Source organism: Colossoma macropomum, unplaced genomic scaffold (genome assembly GCF_904425465.1).
Source record: "Colossoma macropomum unplaced genomic scaffold, Colossoma_macropomum, whole genome shotgun sequence".
NCBI classification, from domain to species: Eukaryota; Metazoa; Chordata; class Actinopteri; order Characiformes; family Serrasalmidae; genus Colossoma; species Colossoma macropomum.
In genome coordinates, this window is record NW_023494802.1 from 13392608 (window position 1) to 13414954 (window position 22347).

General features: G+C 37.1%; 2 protein-coding genes across 2 annotated transcripts in view; both read left to right on the forward strand.

Annotated features, from left to right (window-relative positions):
- The first annotated feature begins 775 nt into the window (after nucleotides 1-775).
- Nucleotides 776-7600, forward strand: si:rp71-17i16.6 (uncharacterized protein LOC100148415 homolog). The gene is made up of 5 exons (XM_036591969.1): nucleotides 776-947; nucleotides 1408-1557; nucleotides 2610-2707; nucleotides 4107-4192; nucleotides 6073-7600. The coding sequence occupies exons 2-5, from the start codon at nucleotides 1463-1465 to the stop codon at nucleotides 6277-6279; spliced, it is 486 nt and encodes a 161-aa protein (XP_036447862.1). The 5' UTR covers nucleotides 776-947; nucleotides 1408-1462; the 3' UTR covers nucleotides 6280-7600.
- Nucleotides 7601-8988: 1388 nt separating this feature from the next.
- lamb2l (laminin, beta 2-like) overlaps nucleotides 8989-22347 on the forward strand; it is a 71798-nt gene continuing 58439 nt past the window's right edge. The window contains exon 1 of the mRNA XM_036591316.1: nucleotides 8989-9094. The gene's annotated coding sequence lies outside the window, so the exon portion shown is untranslated. The remainder of the gene's footprint in view (nucleotides 9095-22347) is intronic.

A 22347-nucleotide genomic window follows, 5' to 3' on the forward strand; every position in this document is an offset into this window, starting at 1 on the left:
CCTGAGCTCATGACAATGCCTGGTACTGCTGGCAAACTCTAAATGAACTCAACGCTGGATACAATCGATTCTACAGCTGTGCTGTGTTAATGGGCTTCATGTCTTCATGCTTCACGGAATGGGATCCAAAGATTGTTCCAGTGTTATTTTAGTTCACCACTTAAGCTTCACATCTCCTTTGACTTAAGCACCTTTGAATCTTTTAAATAAGACACAAAAAGATTTTTTACATGTATTGAATATAAAACTGATATATTTAATATAGAAATATGTTTTATATGTATTCTGGCAATTCTATTTACAGTTTATCTACCCCAACATTTCATTACCACTTTTCAAATACAAGACATTCTGAATGTTCTCGATGCTATATAGCTGTCTCAGACATTATAGAATCATCTTAAGCTCTGTTCATCAAATGTTTATGCTGCTTTTACAGTTTTCTACTAATTATTTAAAACACAACTATTATAATTCTCACCCTCAACCAAATGAGCACTTAAATTCCATGTATGTGGATGTATAACTATACATCTGTCTGAGAAGATTAAATGCCAATCTTTCATCTTAACATTGCAGATCATTCCTTCCTTCTCTGTCCGATGTTTTTATGTGCTTTTGCTGCTTCGCAAAAGTCGCTTTAGGATTTACAGTGAAGGACTGGGCTGACGGCTCCAGAGTCAATGATTAAACACATACACACACATACACACTCTGCTTCCTGAAAGAACACACATTGCCGAGCTGTCCCTGAGCAGCAGGAGTTGGAGTCGGGAGGGATACCCCTGGAGGAATCAGGTGCTCTTTGTCACCGGGGTAACCGTGTCTCCATGGACATGGGTAAGTCACCCATCGTCCTTTCTGTGCCAACTCAGGATGATCAGTTTGACGTCGAAGGGCTTCGAATGAAAAGCTGAAGACAGAACTGAACACAGCTGTAGTCACAGGTAAGAACACAGAGTTCTCTGTGCTTTGGTTTATCATCACTGTCATAACAAAACCTCATATCTCTTATATGGGAACTTCAGAATAGAAGGAAAAAACATCCTTCAGTTTAAAGTAATTTAATGTAACCACGTTTAGTTACAAGTAATTCTGGATCATTTCTCATCATGACATTTTTAAGAAAATATGGCAGGTGTTTCCAAATGACACAAATAATTAAAAAATGAAGAAAATAGTTCTGAGATTTTATAATGACAGTGATGTTACACTCATATATTGATCTTTGAGTTAGGCCTCACCAAGAGATGGTAAGTGTTATATGAAGACATAGAGACGTATCATCACTGTAACTACGTGGTGAAATTGAACTAATTTAGTCTGTGTAGTAGCACATTAGTGCAAAACTATTGCATAAGTAACAGTAAAAGGAGAAAGTCGCTGAATCCTGTTATCCTTTCTTAGCTGCAGTGCTTCTCTTTCTGTGCCTGAGTGAACTGGTTGCCAACAAACATTAAGGATGACTGACCAGAACACAGACATGCACTGCGTCCAGTCAGGGAGTACATTTGCTTTGGGCGGCTCAAATACTGACTACAGACAGTACCTGCGCAGGTGAGCTACTCAAAACCCCAGCAAAGAGTTAAAAAACCATTAAAAGATATAGAGAAAATGTGACTCCTAACAACTTTACATCTTTGAGTTAGAGGACAGCATCAAGCTCCACTCTTGCTTCAGATCTGAAATAATCCACAGCTGTTTCTGTTCATCCTTCCACTGTAAGAAAACAATTCAACACTATAGGTCTGAATGAATGTGTAGCTGTCTAGAAACTGTTACTGGAAAAAAAGGAAAGCAGAAAATACCACCAACTTTAGTGACGCTTTATTTTGAGTGGTCCTTTTAGATGAAACAAACTCTCAACGGACTCTCAGTAACAGGTCAAAAACATATGAGGGTTAGGATTAGGTTTTGGGTTGAGGTTAAGGTGAGGGTTAGGATTAGGGCCAGGGTGAGGGTTAGGTTTTGGGTAAGGTTGGTAAGGTTAGGTTTTGTGTAATGGAAGTAACATGTTAACAATACATCTACTTAATGTATGTAATGTATCAACAGAACATCTACAAGACATTTACTTCAATGTATTCAGATGCTTCACTACTCCTACTCCACTGATATGTTGTTGATGTGTTACTGATAATTTATTAAGAGTTTATTAATCATCTCCAAATAAAGTGTTACCCCAACTTCTAAGACTGAACTTTGGAGTTGTGGAAAAATATCCCTGCAGGTTTCTTTGAAAAACAGAAAGCAAGTCTCCCAAAAAGAATGGAAACTGTAATAAAAGCAAAGAGTGAACACATTAAATACTGAAAATGTTTATATTTGCTTAATGATGCTTATGTGCAATTTTCCGTTTTATGTTGAAAAGTGAATAACTTATTGGGTGGCAGTTGGACGTTGAAGATGAAGAGTGGACGCTGACTGTTGCGCAGGACTGTGTGTGTGTTTGTGTGTGTATGTGTGTGTATAAAACTGTAAAAGAAGTGCTGATGATGTGATGGATGTGATGGATAAGTGGAGAGTTTGATTACCTCTCTCATCTTCTCTCTCTCTCTCTCTCTCTCTCTCTCTCTCTCTCTCTCTCTCTCTCTCTCTCTCTCTCTCAGTGTATTTGGGGAGAGCACTGCTGAGTACTTCTTAAACCCCTCTTCACTGCTCATAAACAATCCTGCCTGGTACACACAGATGAAAGACAGCATGAAAGGTAATGCGTTCAAAACAGAAAGCGTTCCAGAAATTTAGAGGCCACTTTCTTGAAAAGCACCAGCTATCTGCCTGTGCCTCATGTGCAGCCTGAAGTATGCAAATAGAAGTGCAGTGAGAGTGAGGTAATGGGGTGAAAATAGAGCCAAATAATTTTGTCACAGAATATTTCTATATTTATATACTTATTGAAGAAGGAAAAAGCATTATGATTTGAACAGCATTGACAGGGCTGTGTAAAAAATGTAAAAACGTACAAAAGTAAAGATGACATTCAGGCTTTAGATGGCTGCTAGTAGTGTTTTAGCTATGTAATTTTCTCCACATTTGTAGATAACAGTATGTCGTATAGACACCACAAAAGCAAGTCTACATGAGATTCAACCTTAACAATCCAGTGTGGTTCAAGTCGAGTCTGTGATAATTTACGCAGTTTATACAATACTACTCTGGTGGCTACGCACCCTGACTATATTCAGGGTAATGAGTATGGCCAAAATATAACTTTAAAACTAAAAAACACTAGTTAATGGGAGGAATAAAAATGACTCAACCACTAAAAACAATGTAAAAATCCCTACCCTCACCCAAAAAATGCTTCAGAAGCTTGTAGCATGAATTATTTCATTCAGTAATAATAATTTGCCAGGTAGAATAAATCAATACCTTGCCAGATGGAAGCCAGTATTGTAGCCATCTCTTGACGGTTATATTTTTAGCTCTGTTCCTGAAAGCAAGCATAACCACTCTGAGCCATGGAATTCACTGTTATTAACATCTTAAGAAACTGTTGTTTTCGCTATGAATAGGACTGCACTCAGTGTGCTGTAGTGAGAGGTAGGCTAAAGTGAGTATATTGATCTGTATATTGGAATGTTAGCACAATGCCATACTATTATCATCTATATCTAAATAATGAAGTAAGCAATACCCTTGACCTGAGCTCATGACAATGCCTGGTACTGCTGGCAAACTCTAAATGAACTCAACGCTGGATACAATCGATTCTACAGCTGTGCTGTGTTAATGGGCTTCATGTCTTCATCCTTCACGGAATGGGATCCAAAGATTGTTCCAGTGTTATTTTAGTTCACCACTTAAGGTTCACATCTCATTTGACTTAAGCACCCTAGAATCTTTTAAACTAGACACAAAAAGATTTTTTACATGTATTGAATATAAAACTCATATATTTAATATAGAAATATGTTTTATGAGTTTTATATGTATTCTGGCGATTCTATTTACAGTTTATCTACCTAAAGCTAAAGCTTGTAGCGTGAATTATTTCATTTTCTAAAAATGAAATGAAAGCTGGACCAACATCTCACACATGAGAAGTCCAGCTCATAAGCTGGTTCTCTCATCACACATACTAAACATGCTTCTTCTGTTTTCAGATAACGTAAGTGCAGAGGCATTGTGGGCCGCACTGAGGCAGCACTCTGCTCAGATACTGAAGAAAATGGAGGCCAAACCCTCTCAGGTAGACCCCCCTCAGAAAAAGCAAGCTACAGCACATCTAACTTCCCACAGCTTGAACTTTAACACAGACCACCATCCACACAATCTCCCAATGTTGATTTAGAAATTCAGAATACTCATTTTATCACTTGAACCCTTATTTTTTATTTATTAACATTGGGACTTATTATTATATTAACCTATTATATTATATTATATTATTACCTCATTCCTATTGTCTTATTACCTTAGTAACTGAGTTTTATTGGACAGACTAATATGTAAGCCACACTCTTAAAAAAGTGGTCCTTCAAGGGTTCTCTAGTAAAGGAAATGATTAGACCCTATATATAGAACCGTGACAACTCAAAGAACTATTTGAATGCACTAATAGCAATTTTGTATGTGAAAATGTGTGATTATACTGAAAATATTGACATCCAAATGAATATTCAAATATCTGCTGCTGGAACATCATGGTTACATATAGCACAAAAAGGGTTCTGTTATCGTTACAATGTCAAGCTTGTAATGATAGAAGAACCCTTTTTTGGTGCTATATAGAACCATTTTCAAAAAGGTTCTATTTATAACCATATACAACACATCTTCCATTAATCTGAAGAACCATTTCTCCTGCTCTTCTGCTCTTTCTCATGCTCTTTAAGCATGAAATGGCTCTCTTTAGAACTCATGGTTCTACACAGAACTATTGCCCTTATTAAAGAACCCTTGAAGAACCACCTTTTTTATGTGTATATATTTAATCAGTATGGGCCTCTCAGTGAATCATGTCAATGCTTTGATTAATCAAAACATCCAGAGAATCACCCATCAAGGAACATTTGTGATAAGTTAGACGGATCGTTTGCATATCGCTTCCCTTTGCAAAGGCCTTAATAGACCTCTGAAGTGTGTTGTCATTCTGCGGTCGGTGTCATGCTCATATTAGAAACTCTGGGTCTAAGTTGGCCGTTCACTGATTGAAAAGGTGATAGAAAGGCTTGCAATGTTCAACATGGTGTCTGCTTATGTCCCTGTTTATGGGTTCATTAGAAGGAGCCAATCAGCTTCCACGTAAAGCCGCAATTGGGAACAGCTCCCCCTCCTTGTGGAGATATGCGCATGCACAGTAGCCAGAACAAGCTAAAAAACACACAATTTTCTGAATTATTTGAGCCAAACAGTATAAAACTATGCCATTTTGTCAGATTTCACCAGTGATTTTAAACATGCCTTTGAAACATTAATGTGACTTTAAGTTTCCGATTCATAATCAACCCTTATTCTTAGAGATAGGAGCCTGCTCACATGCCAAGATGTCCGCTGAGTGGACAGACTTTAATATAAGGACCTTGGTTGCGTCCTGTGGTAAACTAAAATGCTGAAACATTTTACTGCACAGACATTTTTCCTCCAAAGGTCACCGGATCCTCTGAATCACAAAGTCGTTAAGGAGCCAAAATACTTCTATTGCTACATGCAAGCTAACACTTGCACTCTGAAATTGGCTTCTTAAGACTGGCAACCTCACCAAAATATCCCACACCAACCAGCAAGCTTTGCCAAATGTGCTAGTGAGACTTTGTTCATATAATAGTGTTGAAATTTAATAGCATTTCAGTGTGCAGGAGTGTTAGCTTGCTTGCAGCATGTGTGTAGCAGTACACATATTTCGGACATCAAAATTGAGAGAATCCTGTGACATTCATGGAGGAACATGTTCACAGGACACAGGCGCAATAGCAGTGATTATCAAAAACGCCATTCATTTCCATCATAGAGAAAACAAGCTAATGATGGCAACTTCACAGATCTACTGCAAATAATGAACAGTAAACAATATATTGTGCAACCATGCATTAGTATCTTATAAGGCATTGATGTACTGTACCTTAGCAGGCTGAGAAGCTGTCAGCTGATTGGGAGGGGCTAATGAGACAGGACCACCTGCTGCATCTATCAGGAATCAGGCTGATGTTCCGCTTGGCCCAGCGTAACCAGGCCTACACTGCCCTCCTCCTGCAACACAGGCCTCTGTCTCTACTCTGTGACCCAGACATGACTGAGGGACCCAGGCAATATCTCCCAGAGAAGAACATGGACTGACAGAACAGTATAGATCTCACACAGCAGCGCTAAAAGCCTGGTTCATGTATGAATTATAAATAGTAGGCTGTGATTTGCACAGTAAAAATAGTACTTATGAAATATTATTTGCTAATAGATGCACAGATGTTTGGATGCTTCCACCCTACTGTTTTTCACCTTAGTAAGCTTCAGAAAATTCAGAAAGCACACTATTAAAAATGTCAGGAACATTTTAGCTTGTTCCTTTAAAAGAACCCCTTTAAATGTCAAGAGGCTTGCCACTCAATAAGCAAGTTGTAAGTTGTATTAAAATAGTCACAAACACCCATGAAGGGCTCAGCGTACCCTAATAAGAGTGAATCATCTGTTCTTACACCAACAACAGCTTAGCCTTGACAGCACATGTGCTAGCACTTCACTTCCACAAGGGGGCAGTAGGTTGTTGATTAGGTGAGTAAGAGCCATTCATTTAATTTTTCTCACTTATTTGAACTCTATTGTTAACTCTATTTGTCACCACATAGACTTATAATTCATGGTACTATCATTAACTCTTCACACGCCAATAACTCTTTCCTGGCCAGTCAGAGTTTATTACAGCTTTAGGGCTCTCCCATTATGTAAAAATGGATTCAGAAAACAGGTGTCGGGTATCAAAGAAAGCAATGTGATCCTAATCCTGTTCTCTACTAATCTGTAGTGTTTATAGTGCAGTTTTTCACCACTGTTGGAATGCTTTCCTCAGTTTATTTTGGCAGGTTTAAATTCTGCGGAAAGATAAAGTCATTTTGAATATAATTCATTATGATCTAATTTTTCATTATGATCTAACTCTGCTAAAAACTAATTTTCAGAAAATGTATTTTTATACAACAGGCCTCTTTTTTCATGGACTATTTTCATAGATTAAATAGAAATGTCTTAGCCCCTTACCACGCCATGGGCCTGCCAACAGGCCCAAAGATTTATAACGCTTCTATAACCTAAGAAAAGCTCCATTAGTCTGCATTGAAGTCCCTGTAGTTAATGAATAATAAGCCTTAGTATGTAATAAGCCTGGAATGTTAAGGGGTTAATTTGCTTTCAACAATATTAAACTTTCCATTAGTATTTTCAAGTTCTGATGCACAGCAGAATCAGCCATTTCTATGCTCCAAATATGCGATCGGCAATCAACCAATTTATTATTAATGATATTGACTGATCTGTGTTGCAATTTTATGATGTAAAGAATGTGAGGCAGATAAAAGCACTTGTGCTGTATTTGAATGCAGCTTCTACACCTGTAACAACATGTCTTAGCATAATTATGCAGTCACCTCATACTTTTAGTTATGTTATTTCCTGTAAGTTAAATCCTCTGATTTATCAAAAATTCTGCTCAATTCAATTGTTGAGATGTAAACATTCAGTCATTGAAGTCATTCAGAGTGGTCTGATGTGAAATGATTCATTGGAGAAAAATCTTACTGACTGATTTCTTTACAGTGGTGGTGCTAGGAATCAGGGGCCACCATGTCTACAACACAAATATAGCCATTTTATTTACTATTCAAAATTATCTGTGGGCCTCCACATATCTTCTGAGTTTTTAAATGTAATGTTGATAATATTATAATAATATAGTAAAGTTGTGGGAAATTTGGGGAGAAAATATTCTTTGTTAACTGTTTCCCCTTACAACACCCTGCATGTATCACTTCAAAATATACGTTTTGGTTAAAACCTTCTCAAAACAGAAAATATATGTCATGCCTTTGCATAGGCCACACATTTATTTCCTATGTCTTCAGCCAATAAACAGTACTAGTGCATTAAAATGTGCAGAAGTGTGTTCTCTGTAGAGGAAGTGTCCTTTTTTCACTTAAAAATCAAACATGCATTTGAATTGAAATAAAGAGCAAGTATTATGGTCGTCTATTTCAGAATATATGGATGCACTGGTTACAGATGCATTGGTGATTTAGCTGTAGCTTTGACTCTGTTTGTAGTAAATTTCTGTAAGATTTAGACTAAAGACAGGTTTTTCACACGTCTGTACAGTTTTTGCTGTTTCAGTTGCAATTCTTTATTTTTAGTTAAAGTTACATGTTGTTATTATGCAGCAGGTTGAACAAGATTACTGTCATTTCCGAGAAATTTCTGTAGGCTTTTCCACCTGGGGTTATACTAGTATGTTCGTTCCAAATGTACCAATTTTGCAGTTTTGAAACATGAATCCTGGAAAGTTCGAGTGAAGAACCCCTTACTGGCACCAAAGACAGTGACTGAAACAGTGTGCAAGGTGGATTCAGGTACCATGGGCCTTTAGGTGATTTTGGTCAGAAAAAAACTATGCTTTTGTTCAATGTCCCACTAAAATGTCCAACTTTTGTAATTTAATTAGCCCATTTGCAGTCTTTCTTTTTCTCATTTAGAAAGAATGTAGTAGTAGACATCACCTGAAACTGGAAGGAACAAGACTTTCTATGTGTCCTCTTTTTCCTGATGGCCCTTAACCTGTGTGATTCATGGACACTGGACTGCACTGAAAACTCCTCTTTGCTGCGTTGTGATTTTTGCCCACCCGTTTTCCGACAAGCTCCGCCGTCTGCGCTACGATTGGTTTGTAGTCGGATAGCTTAGGTCCGAGTAACCAACCAAACGCATCGAAAAAACCCTAAAGCCAATCGTAGCTGTAGGAGGCGGAGCTTGTCGGAATACGGGTGGAGAAGAGCAGCGACGCCTCCCACCTCACGACTACTCAACTAAGCATGAAGTCAAAGAAACTTCCCAAACGGCGGGACGCGCCGCTGGAGGTAACAGGTTCAGTTGTGTGGCTTCAGCCGAGCAGGTGAGAAACACTGTACATTTACTTCCATCAAATCCGCTGTGAAAATGAATGCATTTCAGTCAGTTCTGCTGACTTTCCACTCAAGCGTTTTGCACCTCACAGCACAGCTTATTAGATGTTGAACAGACGTGGGCAGTAACTAGTCACGTTTACCCACTTCAAGCAACTTAAGTTGTAAATGATTCTTTCATTTATACTGAAGTATGTTTGTTAGGATTCTCTCGTCTTACTTCCTAATTCCATTTTTGTCTTAAGTCCATTCTGTTCTGTTGCTTCAGCACCTGTCCTGCTTTGCTGTTGGTCACAGCTCTCACGTTTGGGCTTTAGCATTTAACCTTAGGATCCCAAACAATAGAGAAATAGAGCCTAAAAACTTCAGTTCAGGTTTTGATATATGCTGGTAAAAGATACTGCAGTTGTGCAGGGAATTCAGTCCTTTTTACCTGATACTTTTCCGCTCCTAGCTGTTGTTTTTTGGCAGCTGTTTCTACATGAGTCATTATTCCAAGTGAGAAGACTTTGACGGGAGTGTGGCTCCTCTACCCACCTCTGCTCTTGAATTACAGTGAATAACAGTGACAGATATTACACTGGACTGATGAACCCAAACTGGGAGTTTTTTCCATAAGCAGTTGTTTTTGTTTCATGCACAGGTTTTAACTGGCCTTGTCTTTTTGTTTTGTCTCTGTGAGAAAGAGCGGACTCTTGGTGTTCAATGACGGTGGTGCCATACATTCATCCTCACAGGGCTTATAGATAGGATATCTATAGACAGATAGATAGATAGATAGATAGATAGATAGATTAATGGCCTGATAGATACAAGCAGGACATTTCAGATATATTCTTCAGCTGTGCAATCAAAACATTTCTGAGGAACCTATTATGAAATTTTACCTCTCATTATCTACAGTGCCCTGGAGCTCTTACGAGAAAGATTATCTTCTAGATCGTTCTCCACTTAACTCCTTATACTGTTTTTACTTCACAACCCTCATTCTTTTTCATTCATTCCCAGTTCAGTGCTATACTACTGTGTAGCTGCACTGTGTAGCCTCCAGTAGCAGTCCGTGATGATGGGGGCGATGATGAGTGAGATGTTTGCTTTGTCTGTTTGTACAGATGGATTTTGGAAAGATCACACAGTTACTCAGCTTATTAATGTGAAACCTGCATGATATATGCAGTGTACACTAATGCTGAAATATATGCAGTTAATCTAATGCGGCTTGAATGAAATGCTAATTTGTTCCAAATTAAAGTTTTCACTGTGCATTTTTCCATGAACCAGGCTTTACTTAGAACAGTGGACCAAACTCAGCTTTGTCCCTTAGAATTAAACATGCTGATTTTGTTACTACTTTTAATATGAATATAAATGAGCTCTGCTCTGATAGACTACCTTGTATTGCGTCTCATTCAGAAATAGAGGTGGGCAATATGACAATATTTTATCATTATTGTGATAAATTATATTATTGTGATACAAAACACACGCCTCTAAACACATTGTGGACATCATCAGTACCTAAAAAACAAACAAAAAAAAATGTTCCATTAAAAAAAAGCATAATTAGTCCTGTTTAACTGGTTTTAGTGCAGTGCAGGATGTGAAATGTTGAATGAAGACCACTCTGTCCAGACATTTTGATGGCTGTTTTTAATAGAGCACTACTAGTGTGTTATGTCTGTGGGCCAAAATAATGTGATACATACATTTGTGATTGTGATATGATTATTTTTGTCCTATTTCCCACCCTATTCAGAAAGCAGCCTGGGCTGAAGCACTTCTTAAAATTTTAACATAAATGGGCAGAGCTGAACAGCTGTATGTATGAATAGGTGGCTATAATAGTGCATAAATGTGCAAATTATGTTGTAAATGTTTACATCTTAGATCAAACAAAATGTGAAAAATTTGGTTTTCCATGATATGGGCACTTTAGAGTACCCCCTGTGTTGTTATTGTTCTTAGAACTATGAAATGCTATTAGCTGCTGGTGCGTCTTGGAAAAGATGAAAAGATGAACTTTCATGTTTGGTCATTCTTACCATTTGTGTCATGAGGTGTATGAACTTTGTGCATTTATTTTTGCCTTGCTATATTTGCTTGTTTTTGCAGGCAGGCATGGTAAGGGTGGGCGATATGGCAAAAATATTATATCACGATACTTGAGGACGTTTTCACGATACCTGATATACATCACGATATTTCGTTTTTCTAAGATTTAATAAACTGGAACAGACAAAGTAGAACCTGTAGTGCCACATATAAAATACTTTAATACTACTACTACTACTAATAACAATAATAATGATAATAATAATGATAACAAACCTAGAACTACAAAGATTTTTATTCAGTGTTTTACAGACTGCACTGTAAGCTGTTTTGTAATGAAACGTAGTTAGTCAGTGTTAGTCAGCACTGACGATATCTACAAGATAAGTGTATTGTGGCATAATGTATCATGATAACAATAAAATATTGTCATATTGCCCACCCCTAAGGCACGGTACATATTATTTGGAGCATATCTCAGTTCATATCTTCACAGCATGGTAGTAAATGCATTTTGAGGCTGTTGCTGTGTCTGTAATTCTATTTCTGGGATTAGATGAACTCACTGCACATTTACCTGGACATGTGTCCTTAAATGATGGTGGCTGTTGTTGCTGACCCTGGTCATCTCTTCATCACTGCAACCCTATGACGCAATTACCTTCACTTTCACTTCTCTCACTATCAAGAATCTGAAAATTGCTACAAAGAGTGATACTTAGATTTGGATATAAACCTTGCTAAAGCATACTTCCTCTATAATCCTTAACTGGTCACTAGGTCACAATGTCACGTTTACACATCGTTTATGTTGTTAATAAGTAAAAGACTATTGTATATATTTTACCCTATAAATGAAATATTTGAAGAAAGCTTTTTAGAAGATCTAATAAAAGATTTTAGATTGGATGATTTGTCTGTAACAGCCATAGAACACCATGTTAGCGCAGCTGGAGTGGAGAAGCATGGGAAAATATGTTTTTTTCCAAGTATTGCTTTAATCGGCTCTGTTTTGACCTTTGGCCTTGTTACTGTGGGCTGAGTTTGAAGGTTAAGGAGTTCCACGAGTCTCAGTTTAGACCTTTGAAAGGGCTTCAGGTTCGCAGCTTAGCTCATATTTCTGCTTTTTACAGCTAGTTTATAACCAACACTCTCACAAATACAAGTTCCTATGCGGTTCTGAATGTGTGGTAGGAAAAACCAAATTACTGTAGAGTTCACATTATGTGGAGGTTCTGAAAACTTTAACAAGGCTCTTTACCCAGTTGTATGAATGGTTCTCTGAAGAAGCGTCCCGTGGAAGGTTCTTTAGGTACCCAAAACTGTTTTTCTGTGGCATCACTCTAAAGAACCGTTTTGGGACCTTGATTTTCTAGAGTGATTTTTATAGTACAGGCTTGTTATTGTTGCATAAACCTGTATCTGTTTTCCTCGACACAGATATCTGCTGTAAAATTTAAGAGCTTTCGGACGTGCATGTGCAGAAAAAATACACACACATCCTGTAGAGCTGAGTTTGTGTTCTTTAGGAAAGGCTTGATTGGATGTGTTTTTAATACCAGGAAACAAATACACCCATTCAAGGGGGATACAAAATATCCTGTGCGTCTAATCTGTGTACATACTCTGCTGGATGTTGTTTTCCTCTGTAGATTTTTTTTATGAAAGTCATAATTGATTTTCTCCAACAGATGGAAGGGCATTTTTGGGATTTCTCAGTTCAGGGACAGATTTGATGGCTTTTTTTGATGGATCTTTATATCTTCTAAATTAGGAAATATACACTTTGGAAAGATTTCTTATAATGAAAATGCACAGTAGAAAATGGTACTTTGAATTTACCAGATCCAAATCAGTTGCTGTCTTGTTGTTTATCACCTAACACATTTTAATTAGGTAAATTTAAAGCATATTTTTCAGTGAGCTTGTGCTGTTCAAAGCTCACCATGTTACACCTAATGTCTTACTGTTATTTATGTCTAGCCATGCTTTTTACAACCTTACTGAAATAGTACTTTCACATCTGTGCACAAATAAAAGCACCAATACTACATATAAAGACATATAATGAGTCATTTTGAGTATACTGTCCTATTTAATAACCCTTTAGGCCGTTGTGTTTGAGTTTGGTGAGCACTGTACCCCTCTATCGGGCATTTTGAGTGGAATGTAGAGAATTAGAGAGTTCCGGAACGTCACTCGTCACTCTTCTGAAAATTCCATGTAATGGCCCGCCCAGGAATGCCCGCTCGTGTGTCTTTCATTCAAAGCTATTAGAGTGGACAGCCCTTAAACTCACGTCCTTCAAAAGGAGTTCAAAGGTGAAGATCAAGAAAAAGATATTAGATCAAATATTTGTATGTACATGTCTTGTCAAACAGATCACTTTTTGATGACCTTTTTAGTGACCTCAGGTCCCACTGGATAAGCGAGCCTCACTGTCATTGCACTAGAATGGCACTGTAAGTTTGGAACAATGCCTCAAAAAGCCAACACACAGTATTTATTTTTTTGGACTGGGACTTAATCATTTATCAATATTTATTGATAAGATTTATGAAATTCCATGGCAGATTTTATTGTGTTTTGCTTTGTTTTTCATACACGCACAGCAGTAAGATGCCCTGTGAACCATCACATGAGTGTCACTCTGGCTTATCAGAATTTGTTTCATTGTTCAGCCATCATAAAGTCTTTACACACTGAATAGATTTTTATGGATGAAAATGCAGAAGCGATGTTTAATGCAATGTTTAATGCCTTTGCCTCAAGGTCAGTGCCCTTTTTATGAGAAGATGGAGGAAGAAATATCTAAGTATCCCTTCTGCTAAAAAAGCTAAACAGCATTGGTAGTTTTATTTACAAATAGAAACTGCATATGGAAACTGTCTTAAATATACTGAATGTCGTGGCTGTCCAAAAGAAAACATGAATCTCCAAAATGGTAGCTTTACAGGAGAGAGCAAAACATTCTTAAATGGAAATGAATGTACAGAGATTTTCAAGTAATTTTGGAGCGTTTCTGTTGGTCTGTTTACTGTGACATTTTACACAGTGTGAAGGGCAGCCATGGTGTACACTCAAAAAAAATGATTTATGGCCATCATAAACATTTTACATAAAACTTATTTAAAAACATAAAAATGTACTTATTTATATTAATTAGAAGCAACTCAATTTGGATAAATCCAAAACTGATTTAATTTAATTGTATAAGACCTGTTAGATTTTTCCACTAAATCTTATTAGGAGGCAGTGCGCATGTGCAATAGTAACAGGCAGGGATTTATTGTGAAGCGTAGTATATGAAGATGTATTCCATTAATATTCAAATCAGCAGTTCATGGTTTTTGTAACTGTAGGTGACCTTGATATTAGCATGGCATGAAGTGACTGACTTGCATGATGGTTAGCATGAATAGGAATGTTGTGCACATGAACACTTGCTTTAATTAGTAGTTCAGCTGCGAGTGAATAGAAATTCTAAACCAGCTGAAATACATAAAGTTATGTTTTTTTCTTTCACATTAGACTTTAAAGTTTACATGTATCTTGTAATGTACCTCAGCAAATACTGTTTAACACAGTTTGGACTACAATAAATGTTTGTGAATTTTACCTGTATTGTCATTTAATACGTTTACACAGTCTAAGTAATTGTGCTCTGAGTACAGAAGATACTATTCTGTACATAAATACATAAATGTTATGTAAAAGAATTGCATAAATCCTACAAGGACTTCTAATTTAAACGTTATTTAATTCATTGAACATGATGGAGAAACATAAATTATAATACCATTTTTTACATTGGATTTATGTATTTAAATTGAATGGAAAATTGACATGTAATTAAAATACGTAAGTTTTAACTTTTGGGCCTAAATATTTTTTGAGTGTAGTTAAATGGTGTAGAAAAATAAAAACCGACAAAAGTGGATGTTTATTTTTTTTGACAAAGACGATACGTAACACTAAAATACATGTTGTTTAAATAACAAAAATTGATATTTATTGATAATTTTGTTCCAATTTATTGATTATTTGTTCCAATTGCTGATTATCCCAGCCTTACAAATATTAAATATTAAGGATATTAAAGGAAGGCTACTGCGCTCTTTAACAGTTATTGTAATTTTCATATGTTTCCCTGTACGTAGTAGAAGAAAACCAATTGGCAGCACCCGTCCACTGACTTCTATTATAGGTGTTTTGAGTCAACAGTTTTCTATTCTTTATTAAGCACAAAGAACCGTAGTCTTTTGACCACAGGCTACAGCTGCTACAGATAGAGATTAGTGTTCCTTTAACAATCATCATATCAGGTCATATTCACTTTAAAACTGGAGGCCAGGTGAACCATTAGGAGTCTACACACCTGCATATAGTACTATTGAACAGCAAGAAGCGTGTTATCTCAAGCCAAGTTCTCCACTGCATTCTGAGCCGAGTGTTGATCCATACGGAAGTAAGGTGAAGTTCAGGTGTAAGGTTTCTTCTTGGCTACGGTTTGGTCTTGTTCTCCGGAAGGACAAGAGACAATGAACTTAGTGCAAATAGTTCAGATGCTTCAGTGTATCTGGTTACAGATTAATATAGGGGATATAGTGGGCCTCTATTAGAGATATAGCGCTGCAAGCACTAAGGGAAATGCGAGTGGGAATATGCATATAGAGAGCAGAAGAACATTCAAAGGAGAAACTGAAGTTCTTGAACACCAAAATCTTTTCAGTCCAATCTTTTAGGTTATGTGATATAATAAAAGTTCTGTCTGGACTATAACATGACATCTACTCTGGGCCTAGTTTCCCAAAAGCATTTTAGTGTTAAGAATTTGTAAACTGGTAGAGAGAGAGAGTATTCACTGTGATGCTTGCTCTACCATTTCAGAATCATGTTTGTGTTAAGATGCTCTTTGGAAACCCAGCACTGAAGGTTGTAGACCATAGAGACATGTAGTTAGGAGCTGAAGGACAGTCAGAGATGTGTTTCTACACTGTGCAGCTCACTTTGACACACTGTTCTAAAAATGCTTTATCCTTTTTTAATATTATATATTAGGTAGCACTAGAAAACAGCACTGAAATCACACCCAGACCAGTTAGTTGTATGGATACAGTACCCTGATATTCTGGGATATTGGGGGTGGGGCTTTAGTTGAATTGCATGGTGTACAAAAGCTGGAAACAGTACATTAAATGCATTCTTGTCATAGCAGCTGACAGGAGAAAGAAACACATAAAAATACTTCTTTTTGGAGAAGGCACGTTTTCAACATGCCATTCTTTATCAACGTTTTCTAACCCAGATGTAAAACATTGCGGAATTCCATGTAGTATTCTTGCAATATACATTGCAATGACACTATGGAATTGCCTGTTCTGTTTCCTCTTTCTGACATATTGCTCAGGATTAAGGGTGGCCAATATGATGACATTTATCACTACTGTGATAAATTACATCACTTTTCTGAGCATATGGTGGATATTGTGGGCACTTAAAGAACACTGGTCAACTGCATGTTTCATTTTTCAGCATTTAATTAGTGCTGGACAATATGACATTGTTTATTGTAAAAGCGTTGCGTCAGAATATGTCACGATATGCATTTCTTAGCAAATAGTGGAGACTGTCAGTGCTGGTAGAACACTAATCCACACCATGTTTTTACAAAGAGAGCATAATTGGTCTTGTGTAATTGCATTTGGTGCAGTGCAATGCATAACATTTTAGATACAAATCATTTGCACTCAAAGTTTGATAGTTTTGTGCCACTTATGACTCTTTTTTTGTCTGTTTCAACATATCAGATGTCAGAAAAACAAATATTGGGACAAATTGTGTTCGTCAAATGTTCTTGATATTGTTGCCATATCGCCTTATCACCCACCACAACATTCAGTGTTCAATAACAGCAACTGTATGCATAGTTTTTATAGCAGTATTTTGCAGTATTGTCGTTTTTCAGTTTTTGGCATAATTTGAAAATGCCTATTGCACTTTACATTTTGTGTAAATTACTTGATGAATAGACCAAATGAAGCGGCCAAAAATGTTTTGGGAAAAAAGTCTGGTTCCATTGACTTACATTAAAAGTAAATTAGGTTTTTTCCTTTTCCTGGAAAAAGGAAAGTTGTCATTTTGGAGATATGAGGTTTTCTTCCGACAACAGCGATTTAACTGAGGCACTGTTAGTGCTATTCATCTGTTCCAACCTTATATACCACATGTATCCTGTTTCACAATGAAAGTGTTGTGATGTTATATATTTGCCACATCACCCTTGGATATACTATGATCCAAAATCATTTTTAATTAGAATTTCCAGAAGTGTTTTTTGGTCTATTATAACGATGCAGCGTTTCAGTCTCGGCCTCTCTCCAACAAATCCTTTGGTATTTTATGTGTTTGTGGCACATACCATATCTCTATAGCATAGCACATGCCCTCAGTGACTACAAGATAAGACATATACACCCTAGGCAAGGGTAGGCAAAACACAAAGCAAATCTAAAGCTGGATATCGCTAGACATACATACAGATACGATAAGCCTACTCTCTCTCTCTTTGTCTCTCTCTCTCACTGTCCTCGACTGTCTCTGTGTACGTTATACAGTATTTAGAGGCTGTTTAATACATACAGTATGTGGGTTAATATTTCTTTTCCTATAGTACACTGAGACACTGCAAGTTGAGGGTGAGAAAGGTTCATATCACAGACAGAAAACTCATGGGATGCATGATGATATCAGAGTCATATCGATATCAGCAAATACTTGCTTTAAAAAATATATTCATATCGATTGGACAGGTTTATATTTGACTGATATTTCAAACCAAAATTTGATGATGTATTCATTGTGCTCTGGAAGAGCAGAACATTTAGGCAGTGCTGGGTTACTGTGCTAAAATCTGGTTTTGTTAATTTTACTGCATTCCTAATGCTCTACAAATTAGTGTTTCTATTTCTATGTCTCTATAATACTAATCCGGGCAGATCTAGTCTCAAATTTCTGCATTTTATAAAATGTTTCTGTAGCGGTGCTGGTATCAGAATTGGCACACATATACAAAAATATTGGATATCGGCATTGGACCCACAATTCCCACACCAGAGCATCTGTATTCTTAACTCTAAGCACGGCCAGATCTGTAGAAAAAACGTTTGAGACCGATATTGATTAAGGAGCTAAAAACTCTGGTAGCTAGGAATATCATCCAGTATATATGTTTTTTTATTTTGGATTTATATCATGTTTTCTCATTTTATTTTCTAATTTTTAATTTGATACTGATTGATATGATTAACGGTGAAATGATAATTATCGGTTCTCAGTTTTTCTCTTTTTCTCGTAGTTTTCATCAGTGTATTACAGTATAAGACAAGCTGCTAATCATGAGTGCTTTATGAGTGGGAATTTTGCCAATACTGATAAACCTGTGGGACCTCAATATCGAGATATGGGTCAAGCCCTATTTATACTATTCTAATGCAGTCGTATAATAACATTGAATTTCATAGTGTGTCGTTCAGTGAATAACGTTTGATCTACATTCTATATTGATAGATTCACATCTGCATTTCAGACTTTTTCAAGTTTGTTTTGATGTCAAGAAATGACAAAAAAATGGCCAAAATTTAAAAGATTTTTCAACTGTATGCACAACAGATAGTTTCATCAAATTCAAATTATAGTAAAATATTGCTTTTTCTGCATACAAAACAAATGGAGCATTGACTGAAAGGTTAAAATCTGCACTTTTGAGAGAATTTTTCAACTTGTTTCACTGAGCAATGAGTGAGAATGAATTTGTGTGGAATTTCAACTGAGTAGTTCCGTTTTGGGGAGGATTACGTAACGTCCGTTACGTGGGCCCCATTTTCCATCAGAGGAATCTGTCTTTTGGAAAGCGTACAGAACATGAACACTGTCAAGCAAGACAGTCAGTGAACCACTGGAAAGATGCAGAAGACAGGAGGTGGACACATGCCAAACATCTGTCAGTTAGGACTTTTTTCATTATGCCTTCATTTCCATCACTGTATGGAATGATCTTAGTTGGACGATGGTAGTAGTAGAGTGAGATACTGCTAGACGTTGCATGTTTGGTGATCCATATGCGGTTTTTATGTTCTGACTGACACTCATTGACTGTGGTTGTCCTCTGGAACAACACTTTGCTCTTTTTGTCAAGGGCTGAAAGAACTAGGTGAGCGCTTTATGAATGAATCGTTCACTTAAGCCTAATGTCAGCGCAAAACATCTCTCAAAGTACTGACACTTCATCTGTTTACCTAAAGGTGCTGCTGAAGGAGTGGCACGTTTGAACAGCATGTTAACAAATCAGGTGTTATCATGACATGGAAGTTATTCATCCACATTTTAGCTCTGCTTTTGAAATGACCTCTCAGGCCAGTCTGATTGTTACATTTATAAAATTACTCCAAAAAAAACGAAACAAAAAAAAATGAAGAGTGTAGAGTGTAAGACTGCATATGTAGTAATTATTTCCTATCCAAGAACCCTGCAGGTCTTTGCGTTCAAAGGCAATATGTATGTGGGTGCTGAGTTTTTTATTAACTATAGTAAACCACTGAACTGAATGGCACTTGATTGATGTTGGTCAGTTCTTTCAGTGTCTGTAAAGGGTCAGTGGGCAGGGTCAGATGACTTGTCAAACTGACCAATCCACTGATTGCTTAATAAGCCACGTCTATTTATGTCTATTTTGTGCTGAATAAAGATAGAATCGCTGTTTTCATTGTGATTTTGTTTAATGACTGGGGTAAGAGTCACACCAATGCTAGTTTGGTTGTATTTATTAGTGTATAGATCAGTTGCTATGCTAGCAGTCAGGATTGGTTGACACCACAGGGATTCCCAATGGTTGTTTTTCCCAATGATGTACTTGCATAGAACATGCTGGGTATTGTGGTGAGAGAACATTGATGAGAACATAAAATGACAGGCCTGTCATGATCATGAAATTTTAGCTTACAGTTAATTTTATAGAAAAAATATGAATACTGATTTAATTGTCTATTTTTATGCAACTAATAAAGTACTCAAGGAGCTAAATTGGACTATTTTTTTTGCTTCTTTGCTGTTTACTTTGCAGCTAACAAGAGATGATACACACTGTGTTGTGCGTAACAAGTGTCTTCAGTTACATTAAAGAAACAAAGCTTAAATTTTTCATCTGAGACTGAAAAAATGTGTGAAAACACTTGTTCTGCAAGCATACATGCTAAAGTTTGCATTAGTACAGAGCCCTGCTGGTAACATCCTTATAAATAAAAATAATGCGCCGTATTAACGTATGAGAACAAGATCCTAATGCGTGGCCATGACTTGAGAGAATGAGATAATTAAATCGTGGTCATGACTTAGTAAGGTAACGAGATCATGCCTTACTAAGTCATGGCCACACATTAGGATCTTGATCCCACACCTTACTAAGTCATGGCCACTACTTAATCATAATGTTCCCACGCCTTACTAAGTTGCAGCCATGCATTATTTTTATTCATACAGGATGCCACCAGTGGGGCTCTGTACATTAGTTATAGTCCTAGCTATCGATTTAAAGAACAGTCCAGCTAAACCTGTTACAGCACACAGTCAAAGTAAGAACTTTAATTTAGTAGAAATTAGAAAAAAAATGTATTTATTCATTTATTTATGTTTATTTCGCTCAAGCCAACTTTTCTAGCTCACATTATGCTTGTTGTGGTAGAATATGATGAATAGTGAAGTCTAATGACTGTGGAAAATAACTGTTGTCAGGTTAAATAATTGTGATTATCTCAAATAATTGCAGTCAGGCGAATATGTAATAATTGTGACAGACCTAACAATATTAATTTGTGAATTCTGACCAACAGATGAGGCTTAGGGATATAAGGCTGAACTACAGGATACTGCATAACATGACAGGAACAGAAAACTTGTTAACTTAAATAAAATCTGAAGCACCAGCCCACTGACTTCTGTTCTAACTGTATTTCAAGTGATCAGGTCTTCTGTGCATTTTCTAAATGCAGAGAAATTACTGTCAAAGATATTTGATGCTATGCTACAGATGCTGTGGGTTGAGGTTAAGCTGCAAATGCTGGAATATTCCTTTAATTCTGTTCTTTCTCACTAAATATTTGCTCCGTAAGGGTAGGTTCCTGATTTATGCAGCTGTTGTGTGAGCTGCGTTAGTTGAACATTTGGAGGGAAAACGGGCAGTGGGGTGCTGTGGAAGGCCACGGCTGTGCTGCCCTCCCCACTTCACCCCTAACCAGCGCGAACCCTGCCCAATTAATGGACAAGTGCATTCCGCCTGCCTGGAGACCAGCTAACCCTTTTTACACAGCCGCTTTTCAGAGTGACAGCCGCATTTGAATAAGAATCGCTGTCCATTCACCCTATTGCTGCAGTGACATGAGGAGAGGGAGGGGGAAGAGGCCTTCAGTCATTCTGATTGGTCAGCAGTGTCCAGTCTGTTTTTACACCTCAAAAGCCTGTTGTGCTTGCAAAGTTTTCTTCCCCCTTTACCGTTATCTGCACACACACACACATTTTTATACACACCCACTGACTCTCTCTCTCTCTCTCTGTCCCTTGCCCCTACACAAACACACACACACACATACAGAAAGTGAAATGCACAGAGAGAGAGAGAGGGTCTGTACAGAGGGAGTTTGTCACATCGTGTGCTTGCGTGAGTATGATAACTTTTCTCAGTCTGATGCTTTTGATATCCAGCCAGAGGCCTTCTGCTGCTTCTGATAGACTACACCCACACACAGACTCAGTTCAGTGATGGAGGCTCACAGTCCTCCATCTCCATACAGACTCTGTACTGATTCTTATAGCTGATTTCTCCCTAAATCGCTCTCTCTAATCTCTTCTTTGGCCTCTGCTTTGATGTATAGCGAAACTGTGGGATGACATGTTGTCTTTCTGTTATCTTTGCTAGACATTCCATCATGTTTCATTTGAATTGCATCAGTATATACTAACAAAGTCATTCTTATTTAGTTGAAATAATTTTTTTTTGATTTGTGGCAATTCACACTGACAAATTGATTTTTACCTAATTCAAATTCAAATGAAAAATTCTGTCAACTTTACTAGAAACTCCATAAATTTAATCTGATATGGGTCAATGTACAGTGAACAAAGTGATGTTTATCTAAAT